The following is a 24,379-nucleotide window of genomic DNA, read 5'->3' on the forward strand; positions in this document are numbered from 1 at the left end:
GTGTGGAGGAGGAGGGGGGGAAATATCATGTCATGTGGATGCGCCAACAGTGTTGTTGGCATTACTTAGAATTCCTCATGGGGGGAGACAGAACCTACGCACTATAGCTTTAAAGCTGCGTGGTGATCTGTTGGCGGGTGGAGTTGGGTAGTTACCCAGCCAGTGACATCAGACATTCATCATCACATCACACAGCTGCTTGTTAATATGGTCAGTGTTCTCCTTCTTCTCAGGCGAGGTCATCAGCAACCTGCGGGACTTGCAGAACCTCAGCGTTGACACAACGGCAGAGAAAGAGAAGCAGAAATCTGAGGTTAAGCACATCCTGCAGCAGAAGCAGAGAGCTCTGTCAGACCTGTTCAAGATGCTTAGAGAAATAGGTGAGTTTTCCTCTCTTCCTCTCTCATGATTTACAGGTGTCACATAGTACTTTAAGCCTTCCAACCTCTCTATATACATCATGCTCCCGTTTAGGTCTGTCGTACCGTAAAGGTCTGACGTGGAACAGGACCGCTGACCCAGAGCAAACCCTCTGCATGCATCCGCTGGAGATGAGCGCCGCTCTGTCTGCTGTCAGGAACCAGGAGCAGGCCGAGAGCGTGTAAATACAACCTGCTCATAGCTCAGTCACATCCTATCCCTTTGGCTAAGAATGCCTGCTGTGTGCTAACATCCCAGCTAATAGAGACACTATGTCCAGTAGCTTATGGTGGCTATTGTTATCAAACTTTAAATACTGTTCTGCAAATGAAAATAATGAGTCAGTTCACTAACTTGACTCTCGTGTTAGCATTTATCCCAGAATTGCAAAATGACATGATGAATTATTAAGTAACACACTGAGTCAGTTTGCTGACTTTATGACACGTTTCTACTATTTCACTATATTTTAGCGTTAACCATAATTAAAAGTTGAGTTCATTAATTTCTTTTTTAAAGAAGACTTCATTGAAATGTATGTATGTATCTAGAATATGTGTTCTGTACTCTGAAAGCCACTCTCTCTCATCCTGGGTGTTGTAGGTTGTTTACAGAGTTGCTGACAGCGTGGGATGGATGTCAGAAGTACTTCTACCGTTCATGGGCCAGGAGAACCAGCATGCAGACTGCTCTGCTGCAAGCTGCCAAGGTCAGACTTCGATACTGATGGTCAGAACAGCTCTCTGGTTGAAAGGGCCAGGGATTACAGATGAAGAGCAGATGTTAGCTTCCTGTAGTCTGAGGTGTGTGTGTGTGTGTGTCACTGCAGGAGCTGGGTCTGGGGAACATCGAGCGCTGTAGAGGTTTCTCCTCTCACCTTTTCAAGCTGCTGCTCAAACAGAGGCAACGACTGGCCATGCTCACTGAGCACTGGATCCATCTCAGGTCAGTCTGCTGCACTATGGAACTACAAAGTCCTCTACGGGATTATCTTTGATGTTAAATTCCAGCATTGTTGTAGAAGAATATTAAAGCTTTAGTGCATAACATTTTTTCCGCTCTACCAACTGAGCTATCTGGGCGCCCAGTGCATACATTTTTGATGAAAATGAACATCTGTTCCATTCAAGCCATTGCCAAATGAGTTGCTACAAAGCTAATTAAGACTATCAGCTCCACACAACTCTCTCTGGATTTCTCAGTATGACTATGTTCACAAGATTGTGGCGTCAGGAGACTTTCCTGCGCAGAAACTGGAGTGAAGATAATGACCTCTTCTGAAGAGTCCATGTTTTTTTAATCCTCCGTGTCCTTCCTGGCTACTAGCAACTGTGTGGAGGCAGGGGTGGGGGGTGCGCTTTCACTGAAGGCTTGTATCATGTGGACACGCCGACAGTGTTGTTGTCATTACTTAGAATTCCTCATGGGGGAGACAAACTACACACTATAGCTTTAACTGTAATTAAAAACATCTGGATTTTGTAAGTTGGACAAGAGTTCCCCTCATCCCCAGAGTAGGTTATAATATGTGTAATATCAATGCCTCTGATGTAATGTTGGCATCTAGTTAAAAGGAAAAGCAATATTAGTGTAACAATATTAAATTTTTCTTAATAATTCAATTGAGGACATGTCTTTTCATTCATTGGCCTTCACACAGTGAGGTCAGAGGACAGGTTTAGCAGTCATAGGTGGTTGTTTCTTACTGTCTCTCTGTGTCTGGTCTCCACTGCCAGGAGGCTGACAGACAGCGTCCAGGGCGTCAAGGCCCACCTCCAGAGCCACCGTGAGGATGCAGGCTGCACCCTCCCGCCCCAGGCCTCTCTGCAGGGCTGGGTGAGCCGGGGCCAGGCGTTGGCTGCCCAGTGCACCACCCTGCTGCAGCAGCTGGCCTGGCTGCTGCAGTGCTGCCCAGAGGACCTGCAGAAGGAGGAGACAAGCAGCTGGAGGCAGCACACCCTGAGGTGCCCGTCCCCACTGGCAGCCCAGCGCCAGCCTCCCGGTTGTCTGCTGCGGAGGGGAGACGCCGCCTGGTGCCAGCTACACCAATGCATGAACGCAATGCTGAAGCAGACTCAGAGCCTGAAGCTGGAGCTGGACTCTGTGGCACAGCAGACCTCGGACAGAGTGCTCCACACATGGTAAAACAATCACTCAAGAGTTTATGTGAAAGTTGATGCAGCAGCATTCAAAGACAGTCCCAACAGCGCTGTTGTTTTCCACAGGAACCACTTTGTGACGTGCAGCTCCGCCTTCGAGCAGCTGGGAGCGGTCGTGGCTCAGATGCCCGTCATGGAGCAGCTCTTCACCCCGGCCGTGTGTGTCGGCAAGGCAGACAGCCAGCCGGCCATTGCCCAGAGCCTGCACTATGTCAGAGGACAGGTGGAGGCCAGCATCAGCGAGTTCAGCACCTGGAAGAGCCAGCTGCTCTCCCTGGGACAGCAGCACACAGGTGAATGCACTGAGCATCATTCCTTGAAATGTTACTAATATAACACATAACATGACATCTGGCTGACAGACATGAGGGCAAACTAAAGAGGGTGAAAAGTAGCAGCACTGGCACTGTATAGTCAGATGAAATCCCATTTATTACCATGGCTTCACAGTTCCTCTTCTTCTTCCCCGAACAGATCAGCAGCCTGCCTTCTGTGCTGAGTTCTCTGCTGAGCTGGAGACAACCATCAGCACAGTGCTGTGTGCTGTCCAGACACTGGTGAAGAGAAGGGAGAGAGAGCAACAAGGAGAGCAGCGTGGAGACGCCCTGAGAGGTGAGAAAGATGCCAGCAGTGCTCTCTGCAGGGCTGCTGTACAGGAAATGCAACAAATTCAAAGTCCTCTTCAAATGTTGGTTCAAGCAGCAATATAACCCTGATGTGCCGATTTATTCGGCACACCTGTGTAGGCTCAGTCCTCAGGCCTTCTTTGGCCGGCTATCCATCCATGAGCAGGTGAGCTGGATTGGAAACACTTCTCACTAGCTGTTTAATGTTATTCTATCAGGGGCTTCCACATCACCTTCCTGCCAGTTCCCATCTGTGCTGTTGACACCAAACCTGAGTATGTTTGAGCCCCCCCCATGCAAACGATCATGTGAATGAGACAAACACAGAGGGGACCCAGTCATATCAAAACATCTCCGTAGTGCTGCTAGACCTCTCAAACCTTAAGGATGTTGAAAACTCATTGTAAATGCACCGGCACTGACAAAGTGTTGTTAACATTTCCTCCATGGCGTCCACATGCTGTTCTCTGATGTTTCAGAGGGTGCTGGAGAGGAGGGGGAGGATGCAGACCCTGTGGAGGAGCTGCTGAAGCCTGGTCACCTGACTCGACTCCTGGAGGAGGAGCTGGCAGCGGAGGTGGAGGCTCTGTGTGTGGGAGAGGTTAGCGGCCGGCTGGAGAGGCTGCTGAGCCAGCTGAGGACACAACGAGACTCGTGTCCACCACCACAGCTCCAGGTACCAAGAGCAGCTGCTCATGTGACACGCACAGGACTTAATGTCCAGCTACAGTTACAGTAGATGGGATTGATTCATGAGCCGGTGTCTGTGAGCCCATTCTTAACCAACCCACACTGCTGGGATGCTTGCCAGGTTGCATGTTATACATCTATCTATAAATTGCAGGAACGTCTGTCTGTCAGTGTGTGTGTGGGTGTTATACGCATATCTCTCGAACTGTTAGTCCGATGGATTTCAAACTTGACAGGTGTCTTCCTACGGGCAGGAGTAAGTGCAGTGCCAAGTTGGACCTTGTTTGGATAAGAAATGCAAAAGATATCGTTACATATATAGGTAAAGGAAGCACACATTGGCTTTTGCCGCTCTAGCAGCTGGCCACTCCCCCTCTCACACTGCATGCACACTGACTGGGCACTAAACCTCTTTGAGTCGTGACTCTTTAAATTAACTCATGATTCGTCTCTCACCGGGCCGGGTGGGTAGCACACTGCCATGAGTCCATGAGGCTAATGTCGGATTACTCCACATTGGCATTGTGATATTTTGTGATTACATTCTGAATCTGCAACGTTCTCTGTCAGGTAAATCAGTAGTAGGCTATACAGGGGAGTTGCATTTGAAGTGCTTTGGGGTTCTTCTGTAAGTCATTTTGGGATAGGCTACAATTTGGTTTTGATGAATTCTACAAGCAGCAATACCACAGGCCTGGCAATCGGCCCGTTCCCAACAGGAACATTTTCAACGGGCTCTGCACTAGTTTACATCAAAATGTCAGTTAAATATTCCCGGGTTCTATACACGCACATATTCTACACAGCTGCTTTTTATTTCAAAGTGAGGTATCGTATTGTACTATCATGCACTGCCATCTCACTCCCTTACTCTCGCTTTCTCTCTCTCTCTCTCTCTCTCTGTCTCTGTCTCTGTCTCTGTCTCTCTCTCTCTCTCTGTCTCTCTCTCTCTCTGTCTCTCTCTCTCTCTCTGTCTCTCTCTCTCTGTGTCTCTCTGTCGCTCTCGCTCTCTCTCTCTCTCTCTCTCTGTGTGTCGCTGTCTCTCTCTCTCTGTGTCTCTCTCTCTCTGTCTCTCTCTCTGTCTCTCTCTCTCTCTCTCTCTCTGTGTCTCTCTCTCTGTGTAGGAGGTGAGCCGAGCGTGCAGGCTGCTGGTGCAGCTGGAGCCCCTGCTGGCTGTGTACAGTGACCTGGTGCGCTACTACGTGGCTGTGTCTTTGGGTGCTCACCGCAGCACAGGCAAGCTGCTGTCTGTGCTGGCCAGCATCTTCACCGAGCTCGCCCACAAGGTACACGCACAACAACACAGCAATTAGCAGGTTCGGGAGTTAACAACTCAAAGCAGGGACTAAATGTTGCTGTGTCGTTCCCCCCCCCCAGGGCTTTTGCCTTCCTCAGGAGCTGGCAGCCGGCGGAGATGGAGAAGGTGCCACGGAGTTCCATGACTATGAGGGCGGAGGTATCGGAGAGGGCGAGGGCACCAAAGACGTCAGTGACAAGATAGAGAATGAAGATCAGGTAATTCCACCTGACACGCCAATATGTAGCTGTCTATCTAAGACATGTAGAGAGTTTAAAGAGTTATCAATGTGAACTTGACCAACTTGAACTTGGACCAACATGAAGCTATTCCCGCATTCTTCCTCTTCCAGGTGGAGGACACTTTCCAGGAGGGTCAGGAAAAGGAGGAAGAGCAGGATAAAGGGGATATCAAGGCGGAGGACAATGCTATCGAGATGTCAGAGGACTTTGATGGCCAAATGCATGATGGGGAGGAGAAAGAACCTGGTAACTATAGCCTATTGATATTAATTTTGCACTCATTGTTGGCTTGTTCCACTTCCAGCTGGGTCTCCTGACTTGTGGTTGCTGCTGCTGGCTGTAGTAGGACACTAGAGACAGTGAAAGGTCTCCCAGAATCACTGCTGAGTGGATTCTTCTCCTTTGAATCATCTGCAGGTGAAGATGATGACTCGGCTAAAGAGGAGGACGAGGAGCTGGATAAAAAGATGGGGGACCTGGGCGAGGGACAGACGGACACTCTGGATGAGAGAATGTGGGGGGATGACGAGGATGATGATCAGGAGGAAGGAAGTGAGCAGGAGGAAGAGTCTGGCCAGGGCATGGACCAGGTACACAGCACACAGTCCCAGCAGGCTTATAGAGAGCAGCACATCAATTATTTCTACTTGCTGTTTTAAAGTGAATCATTATTTAAACTAGCCAGATGTCACTGTCAGTGTTCCCTAACTTCCTGTCAACACTGGGTTCTCAGGGTGAATCAGAGCTGGTTGCTAAGGACGACAACTTGGACGCTGCAGACCCTAATAAAGACAAGAAAACCCAGGACAAAGATGATCAGATGGACGTGGAGGAGAAAGAGAAAATCAATGAGCAAGGAGATGAGGTAATCATCTTATTATGGAGTGATGAAATGATGAATCGTTCAAACTGTTCTCCCAGGGTTGGTTTCAGATAGAACAACATGTGGCTGTGCTGTTTGTGATGGCTGCTCTTGCTGTTTCCCAGCGGGAGTTTGATGAGAATGAAGTGGACCCCTACCATGGTCAGCAGGACAAGAGACCTGAGCCCGAGGCCCTGGATCTGCCCGAGGACCTGAACCTGGACCAGGATGAGGAGGCGGGGGACGATGGGGAGGGCGAGGCTGACGGTGAGAGCAGCATACCAACAGGGACACAGTCTGAAATATGTCAAGTTCACAAGAGCACAGTTCAGTTGGGGTTTGCAACAGACGGTTCCAAGTGTCCCTGAAGCGGTGCAGGCGAGTCAGCTGGCAGCAATTTGGAGGGAGTGAAGGGGAAGAACATTTCTATTTAGACAGAACCAGATGAGACCGTTTACAAGAGGAGTGGCCTGCACTGTGCATTTTATTCTGTTGCAGATTGGTTATTGTCACTACTGATTATTCTGGTAAATAGGATTCATATTTGTTTTTTCTTCTTTATTGATCAATTATCAGAATTGCACTCAATTAAATTTCTGTTGATCAACTAATGTTAATCATTTCAGCACTACTAATCCCTCTGATTGTGGCATGATCTGTCACCACAGGTGACGGCAATAGGAATATTACTTCCCATAATTAAAAAGTGTAGCGACATCCTTTTTTGTGACATTTATTTTTCATTATTTATGTTTTCAATCAGCCGTTGCCAGTGATGTCTTCAAAAGTCTTTACTGTCACATCAGTCAAAGAAAAGCAGCACATGCTGCCATTTGAGGGGGGGAATGAAATAACATATTCTAGACTGGGGAATTGTTTTTACATTACTCTGTGAGTTTGGTACATTTCATGTGTTCTATTCAGAGCTTCATTTGTGAATCAGGAGGTCCTGGTACAGAAAGGGGTCACAAATCCACAGAGCCTGGGGCACTTGGACAAGGCTGGGTGCTAGCTGCTCAAACTAAACTGTCATTAAAGCAAAACATTATTTGTTTATGTGTATTAATTAGAGCATTTTAAAAAAAATCACTCAAAATGAGCAGGGGGAGGCATTTAGAAACCGTTTGCAGCTCTCTTTCTCTCGTTGTCGAGGGGGTAAGGGGGTCACAAACACCAACCTCATTATTCTGAGGGTCGCGACGCGAAAAGGTTAAGAACCCCTGGTGTAGACCATGGTCCCATGTAGGCCTGCACGATTCGGAGAAAATTATGAATCACTATTTTTTAGCTTAGAATTCATATCACTATTTTCTGCCACGATTTTTTTCTCACAAAGTGTAATGTTTACTGCACACATGAACCACGACAACACTAAACTAATTGACAGTACCAAACATAGATGTTTTTTGGCACCTAGAGCACATTGGTCATCACCAGCAGCCTGTCAACACAGAGGCTTCAATGAAGAGAAGGGAGAGCACTGCAGAGCTTTAAAACCTATTATACAGTCTGTGTTTAAAACTCCCAGAAGACAGTAGTAGTGTTTGTGATGCAGTCGGCTCGTAAAATGAAATGAGAATCAAAGTCATTATATATATATATATATATATATATATATATATATATATATATATATATATATATGTATGTGTTTAAATCAACAACAAAAAAATCAACCCTTTTTGTTTTATATCAGAAAATATGGGATGTAAATAAGCGCTGAAAATGTGTAAAAGAAAAATTTAACAATTTAAAACGTTGGAAAAAACAAAAACAAACGAGAAAAAAAGGCGTCAAACGTCGGAAAAATAAGTTTTTTTTTTCAAGGTTGACAGGAAGACAGCAGGATAAAGGGGGTTAACACAAGGGTTAATCGTGCAGGCCTAGTCTCATGTGTTTTTGGTAGTTATATTTAAAAATGCCGTGTAGTCCCTTTTAACTCTGTGAAACACATTTCCTTGTTGAAATGAAGGCATGACAGCCTTTGTTAACTCCACTTAGTGAACGCTTGTTGCTGTTCCCTCTGCAGAGGAGAATCCGTTGGACATTGATGAAAAAGGCACGGCCCTGGACGAGAAGGAGGATGGACAGAAAGATGGAGGCGAGGAGGAGGAGGGAGCAGAGAAGATGGAGGAGGAGCAGACGGAGCAGCCAGGAGAGGAGAGCGGCCAGGAGCCCAGGACTGAAGAGGAGGAGGGGGGGGAGGGAGAGGAGGGAGGAGAGAAAGCTGAGGGAGATGAGGAGTCTGCTGAGAAAGAGGAGGAGGAGGAGAGAGGACAGGAGGCAGGAAGAGACGAAGATCTGACTACTCCCAATGACGAAGGACACAACCCAAAGGTGCGTATGTCACAATGCTGCTGTGCTGTACTGTACTATGCTCCGTGTGATGAACACTTGAGTCACTGTTGGGACTGTTGATGCCTACAGGAGGAGGAGGAGGGAGGAGGTGAGGAAGAGGAGCAGCCGGAGTCAGCTGAGAGGAAGGAGCACGACACGGCGGGCCAGACTGGAGAGCAGAGCCTTCAGAGTGATACAGCTGTGGAGCTGGCAGGAGAGGCAGCCGAGAGAGACCAGGCTAAAGAGGTACACTGCACCGCAGGATGGGGGGGGGGAATCTCTCCAGGTCAGAGACAGAGACTACTTTAGTAAAGAGGATAGATAATGTATCAACATATTCAAAAGTACATACAATATTAAAGACAACAAACATCTAATATTGCAATGTCAAGCCACTTATTGAGCTTGGATTAAAATAAGGTTTATTAAAAAGTAGTAGTCAAAGAAATATGTCTTTGGTAAAAAATAATACAAGATTTGAAATTCAGTTGTCTGCATTGTGGGGACATGCCCTAGCAAAGGTATGTCCCTTCTAGTTGAAAGTGTGTTTAGTCCGTCACTCAAAGCGTCCCCTAAAGGAGATAAAGTCTGACATCTTTCTGCTTTGTTAGGAGCATGGGAGCGGAGCCGCTGATGCCAGCCAATCAGAGGGCCACCAGTCAAAGCTGACCGCAAGAATGGCTTCACAGACACAGACGCAGAACAAGACTCAGGTACGCCCAGGAACATCTGGTTTCTGATGGATCTCCACTTCTACCTCCCTTTGTTCTTCAACCCGTCTCATCTTTTCATTTTCTGTGCTGCTCCAGAGCTACAAGAGGAAACCTGGTCAGGCGGACAACGAGCGCTCCACAGGCGACTACAACGAGCGAGTGAATAAGCGTCTGCGTACAGTAGAGAGCAGGAAGGATCACTCTGAGGACGGCAGCCAGAGTGACGCCCAGCAGGAGTCTGACCTGTACGAACACATCAGGCAGGGAGAGACGGCCTACGACACGCAGACATACGGTCAGTAATCCCACTGCATACACTCAGGAACAGCTGCACAACATGTGATCAGGTTCAAGTGGATACATGGGTCATATGCTGCTGTTTCCAGATGTTGCCAGTGCAGACCAGCAGAAAGCAGCAGGGCCTCATCAAGACCAGGAGGAAGATCAGAATGATGAGGACGTCGCCATGGAAATGGAGAAGCAGGAAGAGGAGCTGCAGGCAGCTGAGGTGCAGGAGCTGAAGCCTGAGCAGCTGGACTCTGCCAAGGCCTCCCACACAGGTGACACACTCCCATTCTCTCACACCTAGACTACAGATCCACTGAGTTCCTAGTGACATCACCCCCTCCTCTTGTTGTTGTGCAGGTGTAGACAGTGGGGAGATGGAGGTGCAGAGGCAAGGGGAGGAGGAGGAGGAGAGGTGGAAGGACCGACTAAAGCCCAGAGAAGAAGAGCGAGCAGACAGACGCACAGAATCCACCATTCACACAGTTCCTGAGCTGCTGTTGGACACCATGCAGGTACAGAACTACTCTTTCTTTCTTTCTTTCTTTCTTTCTTGTGTGGTTTAACAAAGGCAGACTCAGAGCTGTGTGTCTGTGTGTGTGTGTGTGTGTGTGTGTGTTGTGTGTAGAAAGCAGAGAGAGATCCCGAGGAGCTGAGGAGGGAGATGGAGCTGCAGCTGGAGGCCTGGCACCACCTGGCTCCAGGAACTCAGGAGGAGGTGAGGCTGACCTACCGTTTCGAGATAACATTGAGTTATAATGGCTCATATACAACGTTAAACATATCAATGAGCACACCACAGGCAAAAAGGACTATAGCTAAGAAAATGGAGGCACCTACAATTGGTGCTTGGATCAAGAATATGGCACAATGTATGTCCATGGAGAGATTAACCTATATATTAAAAAACAAATTGGGGCTGTATGAGAAAATCTGGAAACTATTTGAGCACTATATATAAAAAAGGAGACTGGGGATCTTCTACAAAGTAAACTAAACTACTAGTAACTAAATTAAATCCCCCAGAAGGGGAAAGGACTGAGACACAAGGGAGACCTCTAACAGTTCTCAGTGATCCCTTTAGTCTGCAGAGAGATTTGAAAAAGAGGATTTGATAAAAGATCAGTGTAGTAAAACATGACATATAGGTGTCACCCTGTGACTGATGTGTTGTTGTCTGTGTTCAGGAGAGTGCAGCAGCCTCCATGTGGCACCAGTACCAGACTCTGACCTCGGCTCTGTCCCAGCAGCTGTGTGAGCAGCTCCGCCTCATCCTGGAGCCCACACAGGCTGCCAAACTCAAGTGAGGACCAACACACTCCCCTCCCTTCATACTTCTTATAATGGATGTTTTAAATGATCACATCTATTGTTCCACTGAGCCTCGTGGTCACCAGGTTGACTGGTCTTACTTGTCTTCTCCTGATTGTGTCTTCTGTGATGACACGTTGTTTGCCAGTGCCGCCTGCCGCTGTTTCCGCAGAGACGCAGTGTTGTTGAATGTGTGTGTGATGTGCTGCTGTTACAGCAGAGACACAGTTGGTGTGGGTGTGTGTGTGTGTGTGATGTGCTGCTGTTACAGCAGAGACACAGTTGTTGAATGTGTGTGTGATGTGCTGCTGTTACAGCAGAGACACAGTTGGTGTGTGTGTGTGTGTGTGTGTGTGTGTGTGTGTGATGTGCTGCTGTTACAGCAGAGACACAGTTGGTGTGGGTGTGTGTGTGTGTGTGATGTGCTGCTGTTACAGCAGAGACACAGTTGTTGAATGTGTGTGTGATGTGCTGCTGCTCCACAGAGGGGACTACCGCACAGGGAAGCGTCTGAACATGAGGAAGGTGATCCCCTACATCGCCAGTCAGTTCCGCAAAGACAAGATCTGGCTGAGGAGGACCAAGCCCAGCAAGAGAGAGTACCAGATCTGTCTGGCTGTGGACGACTCCTCCAGCATGGTGGACAACCACTCCAAACAGGTGAGGGAGCCCTTGATGCTGCTCCAGCTCCCTGAACATGTCCAGAGCAAATAATCATCAGTTATTAATGTGTGTGTGTGTGTGTGTGTGTGTGTGTGTGTGTGTAGTTGGCATTTGAATCCCTCTCAGTGATCATCAACGCTCTCACCCTGCTGGAGGTGGGCCAGGTGTCGGTGTGCAGGTGAGCTTATGCGTGGACACAGTCAAACAACAAAAACAGACAGAGGAACAGATGAAATGATGGAGCCACGTTACAAACAGAAAACAAGAAACTCAAACAAACAGAGTTGTCATTTTTGTGACATCATACTATGTGTACATGTATTTCATGTGAAGCTAACACATGCTTATGTGTCTAGTTTTGGCGAGCAGGTGCAGCTGCTGCACCCCTTCCAGCAGCAGTTCAATGATGAGTCCGGGGCTCGGATCCTCCGACTCTGTCAGTTCCAACAGAAGAAGACCCGGATAGCACAGGTGGGTACTTTGTGTACTGCTCCTCCATCCACTGTGCTTCATATTAACTATATAATAATACAAAGTGGTTATGTATAACAGATACAGTATGTTTAATTTAATAGTGATGCTGCACAAAATGAATGAAAAACAACAGGAAGGCAATCCACAGTTCTGTATGCAACGTCAAACTTGTCGCATTGAAAACATATTCTCATTAAACATTGTTTCCCTTTGCTGTTATTGTACTCTATTTCCCATGGAGCTTGTGGTTTTTACATCCTGTATGATGTGGCTGATCACGTGACCTCCTGTCTCTCTCTCTCTCTCTCTCTCTCTCTCTCTCTCTATATGCCTCTCTGTAGTTTTTGGACACCTCAACACAGATGTTTCTAGCAGCACGACAGCAGATTCCAGGATCTCTAAACTCAGGTAATGACTCCTACTGCAAATTTCACAGCCAGCCAATAATCGTGTGCTGTTCACTTTGCTGTGGAACTGGCTAATCAAAGGGCTGTTGGCCAGTACAGCTTGAATAGGGTCCATAATGGGACAGTGTTACACTGAGCTGGTAAACCTCTGCTTTGATTCAACAGATGGTTCCATTAGCTTTATATTTTTGATTAAGTGTGCTTAAACCATTTAGGTAACATTTAGGTACCAATTCCCCTTCAGATCCTGTATGATACCTCACTTTGCCCATTAGAAACCCATTTCTGACTCAGATGCATCATATTGTTGGTTTGGTTCAGACATCAAAGCATTAACAGAAACATTTTGGTCAGTGTTTAAAAGGTATTGATGATCAATAACCAGGCCTAAGCTTTAAGAGAGCAGCTTCCGTTTCAAATATCTAGTGGGCTGATGAAGTGCTTCCTGCTTGACCTGTGTGCCTCTGAGTGCCCAGACTGGATCTGATATGACACAGACAGCCTTCAGTGTGGCACCAAGACACAGGGAAGGTCCAGCATCTGAGCCAGGTGCTCGGAGGACAAAACAAACCCCCTCCTTCTCTTCTGAGTGCACTACTGGATCAGCAGTGCCAGACCCAGTACACACACTGACCCTAAAGTTCTGCACCATTAAAGGCAAGAAGTTGGGTTAAGTTAAGTAAATATACATGATATGTAGTTGCTGCTGAGAGATTTAATACAATGGTGGGTTTTAAAGCTGCTCTTATCAATATGTTTGCAACAGTGGATCAAATGATTGTGTGATGTGAAAGCTGTTGAATGTAGCGATAAAGCCACGGAGAAATATCACCTGATTCTTCAGTTCTCGTCAGCTCTATGGAGCCTTTTGTTGTTTGGGTTTCCAGCACTGAACAGCACTGAACAGCTGACGGAGTCAGTCGGAACATGTAGCAGTTAAAGAGCTTCTTTTCTCACGGGACGCAGCCCAAAAGTCCCTTACACTGCATTATCGGTACTGTAGTCTCTACAGCACCAAAAAGAAGAGTGAACATTGGACTTAATTGATCAGGTGGACACAAACACAAGTCCAAATGAATGCTAATGTTGCTCTGTGTGTGATGTTTGCTAACAACTTTAAAAGGTGATACAATGTCAGATGTGTTTTCACCTTGGTCCAATCCATTCCAATCCAGAGTTGTAACCTACACAGCTGTGTCAATCTCATCAAGGTGTGTGTGTGTGTGTGTGTGTATATATATAATATATATATACCTGTGTGACCTCTGCCCTCCCCCCACAGAGACGGCCCAGCTGCTGGTCGTGGTGTCTGACGGCCGGGGCTTGTTCCTGGAGGGGAAGGAGCGGGTGATGGCAGCAGTGCGGGCGGCACGCAGCGCAAATGTCTTCATCACCTTCGTGGTGCTCGACAACCCCAACTCGCGGGTAAGTGAAGAAGAATTTGAACTCTTTGATGTTGTAAACGTGCAGACCCAAAGTGTAACTAACCCCGGCGCTGCACCGCAGGACTCCATCCTGGACATCAAGGTGCCCATATTCAAAGGGCCGGGAGAAATGCCAGAGATCCGCTCCTACATGGACGAGTTCCCATTCCCCTTCTATGTCATCCTGCGAGATGTCAACGCCCTGCCGGAGACGCTGAGCGACGCGCTCAGACAGTGGTTTGAACTGGTCACGGCAGCTGACCAGTAGACGCTCTCACAGGAAGGGAGGAGGGGGAAGTGGGCAGCAAGCAACTGCACAATGCCACTCTGCTACCCGCCACAACGCAACAAAGGACTCATCAAACAGACGGATGTACATGTGCCTTTATTTTCTTATTTTTACTGTAGATTTTAGTAGAGTTTGATAGCAACCTTTACTGTTTGGTCTTCGTTATCAGGGGAATTCTCAGTTTCTTTTGTAATGTAATGAGGATTGCTTTAACTTGCACGTCTGAGATGACATGATGACCCCGTTTTAGTGTGAACCACCTCAGTGAAGAGTCAGTAAATACCTCTGTCCTCCTCGTACCATAGACCTGAAATCCTTTTTGTGGATGTTTTAGTCAGTGTTATGAAGGTCATCAAATCATCCATGTTCCATGTGAACACAGCAACAGATGTGCAGAGCTGACAGAGGCTTCATGGCTAACTGTAGCATGTTGGCGGGACATCCGAAGGAATGGGCCTCTGGAGAGGAGAACACACCTGAGTCAGCTGTGGGGGTGAAGGGTCCCAGCTCCGTCAGGAGTTCTACAGTCAGTCTCCAGACTGACTCCAGCTCTGATGAAGGCTGTCTGCTGTCTGCTGTGCTCCGAGCTCAGCACTGTCCTTTAGGAGTAGCTGTTGATGAAATGTGTGTGTTGTTTCTTCATCGCACCCATCTGTTAAACCATGAAGTGAATGATCCACACAATAAACCGTTTACAAGGCTGCTCTGTCTGGGCCTCTGCTTATTGACATCCTTAAACTATTCTGTGTTGAATCATTTACACATTTCAATATACACATATGAATATACAGATTACAGGTGTGCATTGAGCAGCAAAGCACCACCTTCTTCTTTTAATTTCCAGCAGTCTAGACACCTTTACGGCACAGTGCTGCCTCACACAGGGCAAAAATATATTCCCATTTAGTATCCTATTTCCTTAGGAATAATCTGGTTGCCTTGATGAGTTCTAGGACAGCTTTTATAGTCCCAGGTTGGTTCTGTGTAGGAATAGGTTTTTCCGTCTTTCTCTTTCTTCTGGGAATCCATTAGTAGATGTTTCACTGATGCCTCAGCCTCGTCCTCATGACTACCTCCCTCCACCAGAGGGAGACACATACGGAAAAAGGCGGTAGTCACGTGATCACAACATCCGGTTTGTCAGAGATGGCCGCTTCAAGGTTGCCGTCTGCAGCGCTTTCTCTGAAACAGGTAAGGTCGAGCTGTGTGTCTCTCTGTCCTCGTTTCAACAAAGACTTAGTTCATTTGCAGCTCTGTGACGTAACTGTAAATCAGATGTCATCCAGTGATCAGCTGAGCCGAGCCCTTCTTCATCACACCATGTTAACGTTAGATGGGTTCAGATCTGCCCAGCCTCTTCTCGCTGTTAGCATGGCTCAGCAGTGTTAGCATGTAGCAGCCAGTCTGTCTGTTTTTACAGGATGGTAGGGGAAGACTCATGAATATTCATTAGAGAACTCATCCCTGATTGGCTCGCCCTGACATTCTTACCCTAACCAATCCCACTCCTTGCCTAAACCTGACCAACCCAACCAGAGCAGGCAACGAGTACTAGCCAATCAGAGGGAGAGTAGGGCGTTGGTGTGAGACACAGGTCAGTGTTCTCTGTAAGGTCTGTGAGCAGGTCTGTGAGCAGGTCTGTGAGCAGGTCTGTGAGCAGGTCTGTGAGCAGGTCTGCGAGCAGGGTCCGTCCTCCAGCAGCCTAATGGCCAGTGAATGTTCAAGTCTTACCAGCCGCTCAATAGATGACCACTGTTGATTTCTTTGGCTGGTTGGTGCATATTTGACCAGCATTTTGCTGGTGGAGGGTGCTAAGATTGAACCCTGCCTGTAGACTGTCTGGAGCTGCTTCTCCAGCACTAACCCATCACCTATTTCTTCTTCTTTAGTGGAGAAGAGCTTCCTTTTAGTCTGGCTTTAATTGAGCTTTATGTCCGTATCTATTCATGTATCTGTGTCAGCCAGTCAACAACCAGGGCAAATTCCTCAGAAGGGCTACTTGGCAATAACTCTGATTCTGATTCTTGGTCCATATTTCAGATGATTGATGAAGGTGATGTGTGCTAACTGCTGATTGTGTGCCAGTTCTTACAGAGACAGAAAGTGTTGGGGATCTACAGGAACATGCTGAGGGCCATACGGAAGGTACCTGACCAGGCAGACAGGAAGTACCTCAGTGACTGGGCCAGAGACGAGTTCAAGAGGAACAAGAACGCCACAGACCAGGTACATAGATCACATGAGTGTGTTAGCATTCCACAGCCAGCTGGCCGGGGGCCACCCTGCTAGTGTTCCAGCAGCGGCCGATTCAGGGAGCAGCACAGGCCAAAATCGCTAACCTTAGCTGACAACATAATTCCTGCGCCACTCAAGACGCCACTGTCTGTCTTTCCTAACCTAGACTGGCTGAGAACTAATCAACACTGTGATTGATTGAAAGCTCAGGAAAAAAACCAGTACATGAACCTTGAGTTACCTTTTTTCCCCTCAAACTACGCGTGGGCTTATGAATGGAATATGTGTAGAGACAGTGTCCATGTTTTCCCAGCATCCTCTTCTCTATCCATTACTGCAGTTCTTCCTCTTATTATTCCTGCAGGATGCCATCCGTATGATGATCACACAAGCAAGCAACCATCTGGAGGAGCTGCACAAGTCTCTGGCGTTGGCCGGCCGGTGACTGGGAGCTGCTGGGGGTCTGGACTGCTTCCTGGGGGTCTGGACTGCTTCCTGTGGAGACTGTGTGCAGGGGAGTGTTGCTGTCAGTGAGTGCTGCAGGCTTTGGCTGGACATCGTTTTCAGGATGTGTTGATGGAACTGAGCCCATTAACCCATGAGACTGACTGAGCCCTCAGCCACACTTCTGTTGGTGCTGTTAATAATATGTAATGATATTGTATATTAAAGGGAAACTAATGAAACCATAGATGATTCTTTTTTTTAATACAAAATATGTCTTCTGGCATCATCATACACAGTGCATTATTCATATCCACAGAGTTATTAATGTGTAACCAAGCAACATGTTGAGCAGACCGTCACTACATCAGACAGACAGTAACAATGCAACATGGCAGAAGTGATGTTTTCCATCAGGACTGGCCTCGGCACGCAGGGAGACTGTTCCGGGCTGCAACTCATGATTTCATTATCCATTCATCGGTTGTTCTGTGAAACTCCAGACAAAAGTGAATAATGATATTAAAGGGACAGAAGCAGCCAATCCTCACATTGGAGGAACTGCAATCAGGTGTTGTTGGTGTCGTGTTTTAGCTTTAAGACTGAAATAGTTACTGGATTATCTAAATATCTGCTGATTCATTTTCTTTTGATGGACTAACTGCTGAATCCCCTAATGGTTGCAGCTCCAGGGTCGACTGTAGTAGAGATCCTCTGCTGGTATGCAGTAACAGAAAGAGTCTGCAGAGGGTTGCATCTCCTCTAACTGTCCTTCTCAGTGGACTGTAAACACGTGACTCCTCTCACTAAGACACTGGGGTTAATACACTGTCAGCCACAGGAACTGGTGAGGAGACATATTGTGTATTATTATGACAGTAAATGTTAAGGCTTGTTATTTCAAATCTACGGAGTCTGGAGAGTGCCAATGGAGTAATTCTACACTTTTACAGTGTTTGTCAGCTAAAGTCATCCCTTTTGCAGTCAAAATAATGTCATAGGGACTTTATGTATTGTTAATATTAACTGAAATGAAGGAAAAGGAGACATCTTAAATGCTGCTTTAGTCTCCGTGTCCCTGGATTTAAGGTGGCACGCATCTTTAAATTAAAGTGATCATGAAATGAGAACTGTTCATGTTAACGCAGGAGACTAATGTGAGATGGACATATAAGAAACAGAATACCAAACATTTACATCTTATAAGGATATATAATAACAAATCTTTTTTTAATTTTTTGAAATGCCGATTTAATGAGTTTGTTTCTTTTGAAAATTTGATCAGTTTATAAAAAAAAAAATGTAAACACTGTAAAAGTCTAACTTTTCTGATTCTGATAAAAAAAAAAACTGAAGAGGTTATTATATACAGTGTCAGTTCAGCTATATTCTCATAAATAAGCAGCAGGCAGATCCTAACAGCTTATTCTAGTGTAATCCCTCCATCACACGGTCACACAGTTCTCTGCTCGTGTGTGTGTGTGTGTGTGTGTGTGTGCGTGTGCACACGCGTGTGCTGTTTGACATGATGTAGTGGATCTATCTTAAAATGGCACATTAGACACACAGCTTTATATCTACTGGTTGAGTTCCACACAAACGAGAGCTGCTGTATTTCCTGCCGGAGTGTGTGTCCACATGTCCACATGCAGCCTGGTGCTGACAGATGGTCTGTGTTAGCAGTCCTCATGTCTGTTAGTCCTCAGCATGCGCAGCTCGTCCTCCAGGTAGCTGATCCTCTGGGTGAGAGCGGCTCTGTCGGCCTGCGCCCGCTGCTCAGCCTGCCAACGCGCCTCCTGCACCTTCCTCTCGTACCAGCGCTCCATCTGCGTGGACACCGCCTCGAAGAAGTACTGGGTCACCTCCAGAGCGTGCATGTTGTCCTTCTCCTGGGCAAAGGAGGGTTCACTGGGCTGCTCTCCAAACACCTCCAGAGTTCGGGCCCCTGTGGCTCCCGTGACCCCGGTGGCCCCTGTTGCCTCTGTAGCCCACTTGGCCCCTGTGGCCCCTCTGGACTTAGTCCTTCCCCGGAAATGCTTCTTGTGGAGCTTCCCTTTGTCCCGACCTCGCTCCCTGTCCCTGAGGCCAGCTTCAGTCCTGCTGCTGCCGCGGCGCTCTGCGGCCGGAGACAGGCTGCTGCCCCCCCTCGCCCCGTACTCCACCATGTCCCCATCCTGGAGGTCCTGCTTCTTCCTCTGGGAGTCGGCACAGAGCACAGGACGCTCCTTGGGCCGAACCACCGGGACAGATGACAGCGGGCTCCTGGCTGCTGCATTCTGATTCTTATCGCCGTCTGGTAAAGTTCAGAAGAGATTCACTGAGCACATTCAGCACACACCAAATAATGATCAAGCCTAATCACTGTTATGACCCTCCCACTCTGTGGGTGGCCTTGCCATTTTCCCTGTGAGCTGTTTAGGAGGCCGTGTGGCAGGAAGATGAGCCACACCCGAGTCCACTCTTCCAGATCTCTCTGTCCACACAGCCAGCAGGGTTGGGTTGGGTTGGGTTTGTCTTTTAGGTTCTGTTGTTTTCCACACACTCGCCTTCACACATGCACTCACGACACTACTGAAATACATGTTTTATCCTATTTTATAGTAATATTTAATATGGGTTAAATACATTGGTTTTAATATTATCTTTAACTATGTGTGGTCTCCCTTCTTTTGTGAATTTGAGCTGGTTCACTTAATAAATGACATCAAAATATTTAGTGAACCAAGGCAAATTCCTGCTTTTTATTTTCTTCAACTACTCGTCTTTTCTGAGAGATATAGGGCTAACTGCTCACTGATGGTGGAGCTGTTTGTTACCTGGAGAACTCTCCACATGAACCACAAAGTAGTGGTTGGCTGAGCCGCCCTCGGCCACACTGGGCTGCTCCCGGCTGGAGGACAGGAGGACAGGGCTGGTGTGGAGCTCCGGGCACTGGGAGCCAGAGGGCAGCACAGTGAGATCGGCTCCATCGGCTCCATCCAGGCCCTCGGCCACAGACGAGCAGCGCTGCAGCTTGCTGCTGCCGGGCTCTTCCTTCAAGCCAAGATCCATGTTCTGCAGCTTGGACAGACACCAGTTCTTCAGCTCACGGACCAGGGATGCCTGCTTAAAGACACACACACACACACACACACACACACACACACACACACACACACACACACACACACACACACACACACACACACACACAGACAGGCACAGACAGGCACACAGTTTATATTGGTTTGTGTTACATTTATTGAGAGTAACTATTGCTGACACAAGGTAAAGTCATGATCTTAAGATGTACATAAAAGGTTAAGGGATTTCTTCAGGCCCGTCCCACTGGGCTTGGTGCTGACCTAACTGATTCTGTACTGATGTTATGAAAAACATCCAACTTCATTTATTCCATACTGTTTAATTAAAGAACGTTTGGTAACCAAATGTTCATTAGAGCAGCTTTACCAGTACTGGTTCTGAAGTACAACATGAACTACAAACTTCAGCCCGCTGACACTACAGGCTCTACCTTTTACAGCCTGGTTTATCCACTTGGTTTGTACTTGTCTTATTTGGTGTAATAATAAGAAAACACCTCAGGTATACATCCCAGTGCTGTGCACCCTGTGTTCTGTATTGTGTGATGGGGGGGGAGGGGGGGTTAGTGTTACCTGTCTTTTCTCTGCCTCCAGCCTCTCCTGCAGGGCCCGCTGCTCGATCCTCTGCACACACTCACTCCTCTCTGCCGACACCCTCTCCACTGTCATCTTATCCAGAGCTCGGATCTGATGGAGAAACATCATGAGTACAACCAGAACCACGCCAGCAGCCAAGGAGGCTCTTCTTTGTTACATTACATTTTTATTCAACTGTTTCAGAGTTTCCAGCTCTCTGTCAACCCTTTGTGTTTGTCCCTTTCTAACATGCAGCCAGCTCTGTAGAGGAATGACTTTCACAGTTTGGTGTGGAGGAACATCAGAGCAGCTGGGGGGAGGAGGGGGGGCGGGCGGAGCGGATACAGCAGCACATTGATGACCATAGTGTTCACATGTTCAACTCTAACTCGTGTGGATTGTTGGCTGACATCTGCACTGCAGGAGGGTCTGACAGGAAGTAAGTGTAGGCATAGAGCCATCCGCCGGAGTGACAATGTTAAGTCTGTTCTATTTCTGTAAAAAACTAAACAGAAATGATTTGCGTCCATGTTTAAGTTTGGCCTGATTATGTAGTTTTAGTTTTGTTTTTATGGAATATTTTAGTTTGATTCAGTTTCAGATAACATTATTTTCCACTGCTTATTAATGTTTAGGTTTGTGTTTAACCCTGATCTGGACTGGTTGTAGCTCCATCTGCTGGGATTAATGTGCTAGTTGTGGATGACTAACTCCACCTGTGCTGTGCATAACTAAACCCACCTGTGTGAGGAGTATTGGTTGTAGTATTAAACCCACCTGTGTGAGGAGTATTGGTTGTAGTACTAAACCCACCTGTGTGAGGAGTATTGGTTGTAGTATTAAACCCACCTGTGTGAGGAGTATTGGTTGTAGTACTAAACCCACCTGTGTGAGGAGTATTGGTTGTAGTACTAAACCCACCTGTGTGAGGAGTATTGGTTGTAGTATTAAACCCACCTGTGTGAGGAGTATTGGTTGTAGTATTAAACCCACCTGTGTGAGGAGTATTGGTTGTAGTATTAAACCCACCTGTGTGAGGAGTATTGGTTGTAGTATTAAACCCACCTGTGTGAGGAGTATTGGTTGTAGTACTAAACCCACCTGTGTGAGGAGTATTGGTTGTAGTATTAAACCCACCTGTGTGAGGAGTATTGGTTGTAGTACTAAACCCACCTGTGTGAGGAGTATTGGTTGTAGTACTAAACCCACCTGTGTGAGGAGTATTGGTTGTAGTACTAAACCCACCTGTGTGAGGAGTATTGGTTGTAGTATTAAACCCACCTGTGTGAGGAGTATTGGTTGTAGTATTAAACCCACCTGTGTGAGGAGTATTGGTTGTAGTACTAAACCCACCTGTGTGAGGAGTATTGGTTGTAGTACTAAACCCACCTGTGTGAGGAGTATTGGTTGTAGTACTAAACCCACCTGTGTGAGGAGTATTGGTTGTAGTATTAAACCCACCTGTGTGAGGAGTATTGGTTGTAATTGACTGTGCATATGCTGAGGAAGGGCGCTGTCCGAAACGTCCGCTGCGTGATGCTCAGAGAACATGCATCACCGACTGGGTGCTCTTTGATAGAAGCATTTATAGGAAACCTACTAAAGGAGTTGTGATGAGACTGACTGTTTACCGTTCTAAATGAATGCGCTACATTAAAAGAAAATGTGACTCTGGTATTTCCAACACTGAGTGTAGGCCTACAGTGTCTCGTCCTCTGAAGACCACAGGATGGAGCTAACACACAAGCTGCAGGAAGTCAGTTACACTCTGAACTGATTTTGTTTCACAGCGATCATGTCTCCTCCCGTTCTCTGTTCAGCTCTCTACTTCAGGCTGCAGCCGACAGTAACGTTACACATGGAGGATCATTTGTTCCTCCTCCCTCGAGGTGTCCATTATCCGTTAATGGACCGTTGCGGCCTCGCCGTCATCCATTAATTCCTGATAATGGACGCCTCGTTGGGCATTAATCCTTCCTTGTTTAGTCTTTTTTTCCTGCAACCCTTCTTGTTTCTCTTGTTTGTGTCACTTCAGACCTAAAGACAAAGATAAAGTCAGTGACCCTGTACGCTATGTTAGCATGTGGATGCTACCTGGTGTTTGTTCTTACGGTCCAGCTGGCCTATCTTGCTGTTCATCAGGTCTTGGACCGTGTGGATTTCAGTCTTCATCTCCTCCTTGGTGGCCTCCAGCTGGTTCTCCAGTTTACTGATCAGAGGTTCACAGCGGCAGCCATTCAGAGGAGCCTGCAACACACGGCAAGTATGACCAGGCTGAAATCCAAACTTTAATTTTGTGCTAAATGTCTGAATTTACTATGGGGCCACAGTAAGACTTTGAGCGCTAAAAGTAGCTTACAGTACAGTAGGTTCATGCAAAATGTATTTAAGGATGTTTCTTCGTAGGACATTTTTACATACATCCATTCATTTATTTTTATTTCTGTCATGCCAAACATTTGGCCCATCCCACATGGGTTTACTAGACAGCGCTCTTTAACAGACATCAAATAGCCCTGATTCATCAATGCAGACTGATGACTACAGCAGAGACAGACAGAGAGAGATTGTGAGGTGTCAGGATCCTGTATGAATGCTGAATCCATTTCTCCAGTGATCTGATTGGCCAGTAGTCGAGTTATTGGCAGGTTTGAATCTGATCCAGGTGCCGTGCTCTGCAGCAGGCCGGCCCTCAGCTTCAGGTTAAACCTAAAGATAGATGTTAACCCACTAGTTTCCTTTCAAGATTTAGGGCCCAGGTCTTTTTTATCTTGAGTGAAAATATACTATGAACTGACACCAAGTTTGTGGCCCTTGTGGTAATTTGTAGTAGGCCTAGTTAATATTCCCCTAAATCTCTGCAGCACAGTTGTTCAGTGACAGAAAACACTCATCCATATATAAAGACATAACAAATGAGTTCACAGAACACACAGCTGAGCAGCTACATGAATAGTAGTTACTCTGACTGAACAGGGGAGTGTTGTGCACTGACCTGCATGATCTTTCCGTCTTTGCCGCGGTACAGTGTGTACAGCTGATAGGCTTTGTAGTTATGTGGAGGGATGGTTGCTCCTGGCAGTTTGCATTTCCTCTCGCTGTGTCTGGTCTCTCTGCGGCGGAGGGGGTCGGACAAAGGCGGCTGAAACATCAACATCACCGCAGGTTAGGGATCATCCATCTCACACATCTCGACCAGTTATTGAGGAAGAGCGCTACTCGTTGACTTCCCCGGTCCAGAACAACTAGCACGGTTAGCTTCTCTTTCCCTAAACAGACATCTGTATGGATTACGGGGTGTTTTCAGGGACCTACTTTCTCTTTCTGCTTCCTGTTCCGTCCCCTCCTGGCGTTGACCGGGGACACCTCGTTGTGTTTGCAGCCAGCTCGGTCACTGCTCTGGGTGTCCTCTGCAGCAGAGGCGCTGTCCTGCAGGGGACAGGAACAGGTGAAGCACTCAGGACATTGAAACAATCTTTACTAATGTCAAGATCTAAAGAATTAAAACACAAATTCACATTTTGTTCAACCTCTTCGACCTTACTTCTCAAACCCTTGATTCTAAAATTGTAGTGGAGGTCCAAACATTTTGGAGAAAATGTTGGTGTTTCAAATGATGCACACAAAATACAGAATATTTCCATTTGATGGAATGGTGCGACGATATAACTTAAGAAACATGGAGTATTATGGAAATCTCTCTGATAGTGTGGAATAAGAAGATTCTTCCAACCTTATAGTGTGAGGGCGAAACTGGATGTAATCAAAACCTTTACTTTACGGTTTATGATGAAAATATATATCAATTCACTCACAGGAGTCTCCTGTATCTTCCTCTCATC

General features: G+C 46.9%; 3 protein-coding genes across 7 annotated transcripts in view; 2 read left to right on the forward strand and 1 right to left on the reverse strand.

Moving 5' to 3' along the window:
• mdn1 (midasin AAA ATPase 1) overlaps nt 1-14,901 on the forward strand; it is a 79,278-nt gene extending 64,377 nt beyond the window's left edge. The window contains exons 74-101 of the mRNA XM_078275429.1: nt 234-380; nt 475-601; nt 1,024-1,129; nt 1,250-1,365; nt 2,157-2,561; nt 2,646-2,872; nt 3,054-3,191; nt 3,685-3,881; nt 5,020-5,181; nt 5,273-5,410; nt 5,545-5,680; nt 5,852-6,024; nt 6,168-6,299; nt 6,422-6,563; nt 8,326-8,633; nt 8,724-8,879; nt 9,245-9,346; nt 9,443-9,641; nt 9,733-9,906; nt 9,992-10,146; nt 10,260-10,349; nt 10,819-10,934; nt 11,428-11,602; nt 11,710-11,783; nt 11,962-12,076; nt 12,421-12,487; nt 13,769-13,911; nt 13,993-14,901. Of these exons, the coding sequence (XP_078131555.1) occupies nt 234-380; nt 475-601; nt 1,024-1,129; nt 1,250-1,365; nt 2,157-2,561; nt 2,646-2,872; nt 3,054-3,191; nt 3,685-3,881; nt 5,020-5,181; nt 5,273-5,410; nt 5,545-5,680; nt 5,852-6,024; nt 6,168-6,299; nt 6,422-6,563; nt 8,326-8,633; nt 8,724-8,879; nt 9,245-9,346; nt 9,443-9,641; nt 9,733-9,906; nt 9,992-10,146; nt 10,260-10,349; nt 10,819-10,934; nt 11,428-11,602; nt 11,710-11,783; nt 11,962-12,076; nt 12,421-12,487; nt 13,769-13,911; nt 13,993-14,178 (4,406 nt within the window). The 3' untranslated portion in view covers nt 14,179-14,901. The remainder of the gene's footprint in view (nt 1-233; nt 381-474; nt 602-1,023; nt 1,130-1,249; nt 1,366-2,156; nt 2,562-2,645; nt 2,873-3,053; nt 3,192-3,684; nt 3,882-5,019; nt 5,182-5,272; nt 5,411-5,544; nt 5,681-5,851; nt 6,025-6,167; nt 6,300-6,421; nt 6,564-8,325; nt 8,634-8,723; nt 8,880-9,244; nt 9,347-9,442; nt 9,642-9,732; nt 9,907-9,991; nt 10,147-10,259; nt 10,350-10,818; nt 10,935-11,427; nt 11,603-11,709; nt 11,784-11,961; nt 12,077-12,420; nt 12,488-13,768; nt 13,912-13,992) is intronic.
• Nucleotides 14,902-15,305: 404 nt separating this feature from the next.
• On the forward strand, nt 15,306-17,125 carry lyrm2 (LYR motif containing 2). Its single transcript, XM_078275436.1, has 3 exons — nt 15,306-15,390; nt 16,285-16,425; nt 16,799-17,125. Exons 1-3 carry the CDS (start codon nt 15,346-15,348, stop codon nt 16,877-16,879), a joined length of 267 nt encoding a protein of 88 aa, XP_078131562.1. The 5' UTR covers nt 15,306-15,345; the 3' UTR covers nt 16,880-17,125.
• A 5-nt stretch (nt 17,126-17,130) lies between these two features.
• The window catches only part of ankrd6b (ankyrin repeat domain 6b), a 40,624-nt gene continuing 33,375 nt past the window's right edge, over nt 17,131-24,379 (reverse strand). For 3 of the 5 annotated variants that reach the window (XM_078275431.1, XM_078275434.1, XM_078275433.1), the window contains 6 exons: nt 23,853-23,966; nt 23,533-23,679; nt 22,632-22,784; nt 20,535-20,648; nt 19,695-19,983; nt 17,131-19,171 (listed from right to left, as the gene is read on the reverse strand). In XM_078275431.1, the coding sequence (XP_078131557.1) occupies nt 18,555-19,171; nt 19,695-19,983; nt 20,535-20,648; nt 22,632-22,784; nt 23,533-23,679; nt 23,853-23,966 (1,434 nt within the window). In that variant the 3' untranslated portion in view covers nt 17,131-18,554. The remainder of the gene's footprint in view (nt 19,172-19,694; nt 19,984-20,534; nt 20,649-22,631; nt 22,785-23,532; nt 23,680-23,852; nt 23,967-24,379) is intronic. The other 2 variants (XM_078275432.1, XM_078275435.1) reach the window with 1 other exon arrangement.

This window comes from Sander vitreus, chromosome 18 (genome assembly GCF_031162955.1).
Source record: "Sander vitreus isolate 19-12246 chromosome 18, sanVit1, whole genome shotgun sequence".
Classification (NCBI taxonomy): Eukaryota; Metazoa; Chordata; class Actinopteri; order Perciformes; family Percidae; genus Sander; species Sander vitreus.

Bases quoted from the DNA above. Each gene is read 5' to 3' on its own strand.
- lyrm2 (XM_078275436.1), top strand. From the start codon at position 15,346: ATGGCCGCTTCAAGGTTGCCGTCTGCAGCGCTTTCTCTGAAACAG. The intron at 15,391-16,284 runs GTAAGGTCGAGC...ATTGTGTGCCAG, and splicing joins CAGCGCTTTCTCTGAAACAG to TTCTTACAGAGACAGAAAGT. The intron at 16,426-16,798 runs GTACATAGATCA...TTATTCCTGCAG, and splicing joins ACAAGAACGCCACAGACCAG to GATGCCATCCGTATGATGAT.